General features: G+C 41.4%; 2 protein-coding genes across 2 annotated transcripts; one reads left to right on the top strand and one right to left on the bottom strand.

Moving 5' to 3' along the window:
- Positions 1-3,484, top strand: cbx8b (chromobox homolog 8b). The gene is made up of 5 exons (XM_028018930.1): positions 1-184; positions 318-361; positions 543-608; positions 746-812; positions 2,058-3,484. Exons 1-5 carry the CDS (start codon positions 116-118, stop codon positions 2,895-2,897), a joined length of 1,086 nt encoding a protein of 361 aa, XP_027874731.1. The 5' UTR covers positions 1-115; the 3' UTR covers positions 2,898-3,484.
- Positions 3,485-3,818: 334 nt separating this feature from the next.
- c5h17orf67 (chromosome 5 C17orf67 homolog) lies at positions 3,819-8,090 on the bottom strand. The gene is made up of 4 exons (XM_028018931.1): positions 7,917-8,090; positions 6,834-6,934; positions 4,431-4,555; positions 3,819-3,870 (listed from the first exon to the last, which is right to left on the bottom strand). The coding sequence occupies exons 1-3, from the start codon at positions 7,972-7,974 to the stop codon at positions 4,439-4,441; spliced, it is 276 nt and encodes a 91-aa protein (XP_027874732.1). The 5' UTR covers positions 7,975-8,090; the 3' UTR covers positions 3,819-3,870; positions 4,431-4,438.

The raw sequence follows: 8,090 nt of genomic DNA, 5'->3' as shown, positions 1-8,090 counted from the left end.
TTATGGTCTGTCGGGAATTCTGGAGGAGGAAGGGGAGTGAAGTGCAGTGAGAGGAGGGGGGATATCTGCTCAACTAGCGCCCATCAGGCTAACGGTAGGTAGCACTGGAGTAAACATGGAGCTGTCTGCCGTCGGGGAGAGGGTATTCGCGGCCGAGTCTATCATCAAGCGGAGGATAAGGAAGGTAGGAGGGAGGCATATCTGCTCTGCTCTCCTCTGCTGGAGAGCCGAATACAGTGTTAACATCAGCGTAGTGTAACACTGCGGTTGCCTCTGCAAGCTAACCCGAGTCCTGCTCTGTTTCTGATGGCACGCAGGGTCGCATTGAGTACCTGGTGAAATGGAAGGGATGGTCGCCCAAGTAAGTATCGCCGCACCGCTTCTTATACATGTTTTCGAGCCGCTGCAGAGCTGTCTGTGCACTGACCGTGGTTAGCTCGCCGAAGCTAGCGGGATTAAAATCAACTCAATGGGTTTTTAGCTCTGGTGCTAACGAGTCCGCTCGCAGACCTGTCAGTCTGATTTAATGCTCTGCTCCGCAGATACAGCACTTGGGAGCCAGAGGAGAACATTTTGGACTCCCGTTTGTTTGCCGCTTTCGAACAGAGGTAATTATAATATTACGACGTCTGTTAGCATTTCTGGATACAACCAGTGAACATAATATATGCAGTAAGTGTGCAACCGTGCACTTTGCTCCCATGACACCTCGTTATGGATGTGTGTTGATGTTTTCTTTCCGCAGAGAGCGTGAGCAAGAGCTGTATGGGCCCAAAAAGAGGGGACCGAAACCAAAGACGTTTCTACTTAAGGTGAATTTATAATGGCATTTTGTTCTTACCAGTTTTTTTGGCTTCCTCATGTTGACTTTGTCTTTTTTTTATGTTTGTTTTTTGGGGGAGTTGTTTGGTAAGAACGAACAAAAGATGCAAAAGAAGGGAAGAATAACTTTGTTTGACCACATATATATATATATATATATATATATATATGTATGTATGTATGTTAACAATTCCATATTTGTGTCTTTTGGTATTGGAAATAGTCTTCTTGTTCCCTGTTGTCTACTGAGACATTCATTTTTGTTCCCTGTTTAAAGTATCTGCAGCAGAGATATAAGTAATGATAATTCATATAAATAAGTAGAAATTCTTTTGGAGGTTCATCTGCTGTTAAAGTCATCTACCACCACAGCACCTTTGACCTCAACCTTATATTTCTCATCCTTAATTAGTTCTACATGCAGCACAGACTGGCTTACAGCCAGAGAACCAATAATGGCTTAATTTTATTAAGTGAGTTGAAGTTGGGATGAAGTACTCATTTTATTTATTTTCTTTCTTAATTTCTGTTGTAATTCTATCAATCTTTCCTGAGCTCAATGTGCTTAGCACAAGGTTAAAATGTTCCAACTGGATTTCCCTTTATTTCTTTTGTAATCTACAAATACAAAATTAATTCAAGCTATTTTGGGGGTCAGTTTATTTTCTCTTCAGCTTAGAAGAATTTTTTAAAACTATTTCTTGAATATGAAGCCTAATATTTGTTGACATTAGATTAACTATATGAGGGTTTTTTTTTGTTTTTTTAAAAAATCATTTTAATTATTCTTTTTTGAGAGGAAGAGTCAATCTTACTGTTGCATTCTTGCTATAAACCACCTAAAAAAGCTGTTAGTTTCTGAATTACTTATCAGTAGTTAAAGTGCACCTAAAATGTTTCTAGTTTGTCAATAATGTGAGAGCTGGAAATCATAATTTGTGAAACTAGTCAAAACGTAGCAGCTTGCTGTCATGGCAACTGAAAAAATTCATTTGTAAGGAAAGCTTTTTGTTGCACTTGTTTGGTTTAATCTGTGATTTAATCTAAACAGAAAATATGTTCGTCTCAGAGCTGATGATGCTGTGTCTTGTAATATCACAGTGGTATACGATAGAAAAGCGCCTTGACATTTGAAGATTTCCTTTATAAAACACCAACATTATTGTCATGTCGTTTAATAAAAAAAAATTTCTTTTTGTGTAGCTTAAAAATGCCTTTTTAATATTTTCATCTAGGCGCAGGCGAAAGGTAAAACCAAGTCTTATGAGTTCAGGAGCGAAGCAGTGCGAGGGATGCACATTACGTACCCAACCCCCGAGCCGGTCTTCACCCCCAGGGCTAGAGAAGGCCTGAGGGCTGTCATTCCCACCATCTTCCCGCCGAGCGCCGTCAACCGTGGAGAAAGCATGCGCGTGCGACCTTCTGAACTGAGTCTCCACGGGCACCAGCGATCTTCCCTTCAACATACTGATTCAGACGGCACCGTCCAAGCACCCAAAAAAAGGGGGCCGAAGCCAAAGCCCCGCTTTGTAGACGGCGACTTCAGCCCGGTCGTCTCCGAGCCACACAAGAGAAGAGCGGAGGAGGAGGAGGAGGAGGAGGAAGAGGAAGAGGAGAGACACGGTCCTCACAAACTGTCCAAGTTCCAGGGAGATGAGGAGATGAGGTTGCAGAAGCTGGCCCACAGACACTCAGAGAACCACAAACACCACCAGCACCACCACTATTATCATCATCATCATCACCACACACAGAAAGTCTCCCAGCTCCACTCTCACCGGAGCCTGGAGCCACACAGGACTACAGACGGCTCCAGCTACCTGGTGGCGGCGCACCTCAAGCACCACCACAAAGCGAGCCGCGGCCCACCCACCGAGTTCCCGCCGATGGAGAAGCCTTACTTTCTGGACAGGCAGTCTCCGACCAGGTTCGATGACAGCCAGGACCAAACGGCCTGGAGGCCGTGCCTCAGCAACGTGGAGAAGGTGCTGGTGACGGACGTGACCGCCAACTTCCTGACTGTCACCATCAAGGAGAGCAGCACCTCCAAGGGCTTCTTCAAGGACAAAAGATGATTCTGGAAGTTTATGGGATATTTAAGCAAAGCTGTTTTTGTATGTAATGTATAAAGGAGTATTATATAAAGTCTGGTATATATTTAATGTTTTGACCAAATGATATGAGGTCCGTTTTACCTGAGGTGTTGGTGAATGTGACGTTTCCTTTGCAGCAGAATGCTGCTTTCTGTACAGAGCTCCTAAATTTCACTATTTTTCCATCTAAAACCAGCTAGAATGTATTTTTTTCCCCTCATATCTTCCAAGCTGAGTTCAAAAGAAAAAGATACCCATGTCTTATATTTAATCTATTATTTGAACTGGTTATCCTGACAGTGTATCTGTAAAACTAAAAAAAACTGGAGCACTTTGAATACAGTAGTACTAAAAAATTGTTTTGTTTTGTCCTAAAGAGTTTTGTAATGTCTTGTTTTTTGGGTTGTTTTTTTTTAAATTAAACCTTTTTTTTTTTTTTCCTTCAAGGTGCATTTATCAATTTTTTCCCAAGAATATACATCATTTTACATTTTTCATAGATATGTTTGCCGTAACAGAAAGTTGTCAGATTGCTTTTTAGATGCTTTTCAATAAATCAGTTGAGTTTGCATGTATGCGTTATTTTTTTCTTTTTTTATTTTAATACAGCCATGAGACACTAACGTCCCGAATTCCGTATCGACTGCGTACCGCTTCAGTCTGCGCTCTCCATTCATAAAAAGCATATGGTTTGATTTGTAAACATAATATATAATAGTAATAAAGAGTTTGAACACGGGTATTTATTAATTATTTTATTTTATTTTGCTGTCCATTGTTACTCAGAAAAAAAAATCTCTACAACTAGAAAAATACGTGAACTAAACTCTTATACATTAGAAAGCATTTTGTATTAGTTTGAAGGACAATAATAGGAAGAAAAGTTTTTGCTTTCTTTGTTTGTTTTTTTAAGATCCCTTCGTGAAATTCGTGTCCCGTCGTTCCTGGTCGTTTTCTGCAAGCAGCGGGGGGGAAAAAATAAATAAATATAAGACCGTGCTTGATTAACGCAAAAATAAGCAAATTAATTCGTGACGCAGTGTGACGGCCTGACGTGTGTTTTGTTTTTACTTCAACAGCTGTTTGGAGAAAGAAGCAGCATCTTTTCACCGTCAGCGCTTTATAGCGTGCAGGTTTAATAGAAAGCAGTCACACGGCACTTTATTTCCAAACTTGACCTGAGAAAGGTTCGTCTGAACTCAGCTGAGCCATAAACGCAACTACAAATAGAAAAAAAATAAAATAAAACAATAATTTTTTGGGGGAAAATTTTTACAAACGTCATGGAAGAAGGCTAGGGGACATGTTTTGTTGGCATTCAAGAAAGTCCACGAAGAGGATAATTTGACCCAGGGACTATATACGCTCTGCTGTGGCCTCGTAAGGACTTCATTAAAATGTTTGAATAGACGACGAAGGCCTGCAAATTATGAGTGCAGAGCGTTGATTTTATTAGCGAATTTGGCAGCGCACGGATTGGATCCGAAAACTGAATGTGGAAAGACTGGCGGAGACCTTGGTGCTCAGACCGGGTATCCGTAGTTCCTGTCGCAGCGCGGGGGGCAGTGGGGGTTCAGCCAGTACTCCATGTTGGTCTCCTGGGCCCTCTGGTCCAGCGCCTGCATGCGGAGCAGATGCTCCTGTGGAGAGATGCAGAGTCACCCGAAGGAGACACGTGGGAAAAAAGATAAATAAATAAGCTGGAAGAAGCCCTCTGGGCTGACGGATGTTATTGCTCGTTTTCACAGTTTGCTAAATTGTAACTTTTCAGGGAGAATCGCAGAATCAGAGTGAAATCCTGCTGATTCAGCTCCAGTTCAACTGGAAAATGAAACTAGATGAGTGCAGAAAAGCATGACTTGTGTGAGTTTATTGAGTTTTTAAAAATTATTATTATTTTAACAGCTTTGCAAAAAAATACTAGACACTGGAACACGATAGCCCTCCCCATGAAAGTAAACTTCTGCAGACACCACGTAATAACCTCAGGTCTCCTTATAATAACAATGATAACGTCCCTTTAGCGAACCCATGAACACAATAAAAGAAGGTTGAACTGTTTTTCACGGTGGAAACAGTTATAGCGACCCAATCAAAATAAGATAGAAAAAAAACAACAACTGATTGCCATAATTTCTTCAATGTGAAATCTGATCTCAAACTGACATCCAGTAACAGGATGGTGAAGAAAAACCTCAAGTAGACGCATCAAACTCAAACTGATGTTTCACTGCTTCCAGAAATAAACATGGCCATAATTCAAAGTTTCCAAACAAACTTGATGATTCTCATTATCACAGCTCACAGCAACTCGATGCACAAAACCCTGTTTCACATTCATATCCACTCAGAGTAGAAACTTTAGTACTGTCCAGTCTTTGTTTCTGACAGAATTTTTGTTTGTAAGTACTGATACGGTTTACTGCAAATGCACACTTTGCATTACATTTAAAGACTCCATGTTTTGCATTTATTTATTTATTTATTTATTATTATTATTATTATTATTATTATTATTATTATTATTATTATTATTATTATTAGAACTGCAGCTGAAAAGCAGAAGCATGGCCAGTGGCACTTTTTGCTTGAATTACTCCCTGGTTGCCTTCTTGCATCCCGTCGTCGACTTTTTTCCTTTTCCTGCTCCCGCACAGACAAACAAATGAAATATAAACTCCCTCGAGAAAGCCAGTTCTGCAAAACACAAATTTGTAATCATGTCATCAAGAGGCATTTATTTGTTCAATGTTAATTTCAGAGACTTCCAGTCTGACACTATTTTCAGTGTAATTAGCCTTTTTCCGTCAATGGTGTGTTTTGTGACAGTGTTTACACCGTGCACAGCACTGGGGGAAAAACACATTCCACATTCACTGGACGTGCAAAAATCAATAAGCTTGGACCGCCCACACAGCCTGTGCCGCCCTGGGCAATAAGCCACATCACCCATGTTATGAGTCGTACAATCGTATTTATTCATCTGTGTGATTTTTAACATTTTTTTTATTATTCTAAGTATTAAACTACAGTTCAGTGTAATTTAGTTAAATAAAGTTTTATAAACGGTTCATGCATTTGGGAAAACATGGGCTTACACAGCACTTTCTACAGTTACTGCCTTTCTTCATGAGATGCGAGAAAAAAGATCAGGAAGCAAATTCCTACATTAGAAACCATAGAGAATCCATCCTTTAAGTTGAGCACGTTTATTCAGTTGGGGTTTGTGGGGTTTCGCAATAACGACATTTCAATAAAATCTGTTTTGCAAATAGGATAACACCTAGTTTTCTCCTACAACAATACTGAGAGAGGGATCTTTCAGTATTCTTAATTTCCCCACTCTCTCTGGGTTCTCCACAGTCCTGGGTCTTCTTTCATGGTTCCTTCTCTTCGTTTAGATTGATGGGAACATTTCAGTCCTCTGTGGTTTATTCTGCAAACACAACCTCACAGCTGAACAGCTTTTTCTTTCCCACCGTCCACAGTTCTGCAGTTCCCAGTGGCTCTGAAGCTTTTTCTTTATATTTCCCTTGCACTCCTCCTTACACTACCTGGTGCCAAGATCCAATTCCAGTTGTTTGAAATGACTACATATTCATCTGACAGTCTATATGAAGAAGTTTAGACGAGAAGTTATTTTCGTGAAGTAATTTCACTCATTCTCCTTATCTGAATATCCTGTTCACATGTCTTTCCCATTTTGAAGAACAAAATACAAGAAACTGACCCACCTCAGTGTCACATAAACTAAATAGCCCATACTAAAGGAAAGCGATTGATTGCTGATTTACAGCTCTGATCCACTCAATAAAATAAAGCCTAAGTTATAAAGAAATGTTAGATATTTAACGGAGTGAAATATACTCTGTAATGTGAGATATTTTATGATTGGGTTCTGCTTGTTTCTCGCCTTACCCTCATTGGTTCATCGGGGTGGCCGGCCTTCACCGGCCTGTCCTGCCTCTTGCTGCGAAGAAGCTGCTTGGCAAACTTCTCCCCAATGATAGGGTTGGCAACTGAGGAGGAAACAAACAGTTTGTCTGCACAGGTCATTGTCTTGTGATACACTCGGCCAGCCCCCCCCCTGGCTCTGGCTGAAGCGATTTCCAAACAGGACTGCAGTTTTTCAGCTCCTGGCTGTGTGGATGTGAGTCAGAGTGCTTCCTCCTGGTATTCTCAGCTTGCAGTTTAACCTCAGCCTGTTTTTGTTTGTCTTTCCATAAACATGCCAGCTGTTTTTGTCACAGCTGGGTATTGGCTAATCAGAACAACATCCTTCCTCAACCAGGGCAGCCTGTTTTTTTTTTTGTTTTTTTTTACCCCCACAGCCAATCCCAGAGGAGCAGCTCCTGTAAACACTGGTCTTTGCAGAATGAGGACTCTCTGTCCTCTCTCTCTCTTTCTGAATCTAGGGCTGTGTTTGGAGGCCGGGTCGGTAACAAAGTGCTCATTCATCCTTCACACTCCCTGGAGAGGGACTCCGAGCAGCACGTGACCCCAGCATGCAGCCGGGGAGGCTCTGTCTTCTTCTGGCGCATGAGCGAGCTGCAGGGGAACGGTACCTACTTCTGTCAACATCGGGGCCCCGTCTGGTGCAGGTTCTGCTGCAGCCGGGGCCTCACAGCAATACGTGGCAATTGTCTCGTCCAGAAATGTGGACATTAAAAAGAAGCCACGCAATTTGAAACCCAGGAGTTTTAGTGAGCTTCGAGAAAGCAAAAACAGCATGCTTTGGATAATAAAATAACTCGCCTTGTTTATTTTAGCAAAAATCAAAAATATGTTGTTTCTAATCCCATCTGTCTTCAAAAATAAACAGTCTTGTAAAAATAATGATACGTTTTTCCTTCACAATCTGTATAAAGAAGCTTCCCAGTTGCAGGGGGGGGGGAACACAGTTAAGATACACAATAAGTATATTAAATAGTGCTAATATCTCTCTGCTTTTCTCTGTGACTCTGATTTTACCCTCAGCTTTATTCCCAGATGCAATCCTACCTGTTTCAGTGGCCAGCAGGACCAGGCAAAGCAGAAACACCACCAGCTCCTTCTTCATCTTTCCTGCCTGAGTTTTCACGGCTCTTAGCTCCACACTGCAGCTCAGAAGGTGTGAAGGGGGAAATTTCTCCTCCCTGTCTTCCTCCCCCTTTTCCTCGCCCACAAACTTGGGAG

This window comes from Xiphophorus couchianus, chromosome 5 (genome assembly GCF_001444195.1).
Source record: "Xiphophorus couchianus chromosome 5, X_couchianus-1.0, whole genome shotgun sequence".
Taxonomy (NCBI): domain Eukaryota; kingdom Metazoa; phylum Chordata; class Actinopteri; order Cyprinodontiformes; family Poeciliidae; genus Xiphophorus; species Xiphophorus couchianus.
Note: the sequence above shows the minus strand (reverse complement) of the source record. Positions and strands in the feature narration are given on the sequence as shown.

Bases quoted from the DNA above. Each gene is read 5' to 3' on its own strand.
- cbx8b (XM_028018930.1), top strand. From the start codon at position 116: ATGGAGCTGTCTGCCGTCGGGGAGAGGGTATTCGCGGCCGAGTCTATC. The intron at 362-542 runs GTAAGTATCGCC...TCTGCTCCGCAG, and splicing joins TGGAAGGGATGGTCGCCCAA to ATACAGCACTTGGGAGCCAG. The intron at 609-745 runs GTAATTATAATA...TTCTTTCCGCAG, and splicing joins TTTGCCGCTTTCGAACAGAG to AGAGCGTGAGCAAGAGCTGT.
- c5h17orf67 (XM_028018931.1), bottom strand. From the start codon at position 7,974: ATGAAGAAGGAGCTGGTGGTGTTTCTGCTTTGCCTGGTCCTGCTGGCC. The intron at 6,935-7,916 runs GTAGGATTGCAT...TTTCCTCCTCAG, and splicing joins CCTGCTGGCCACTGAAACAG to TTGCCAACCCTATCATTGGG. The intron at 4,556-6,833 runs GTAAGGCGAGAA...ATCTCTCCACAG, and splicing joins ACCCCGATGAACCAATGAGG to GAGCATCTGCTCCGCATGCA.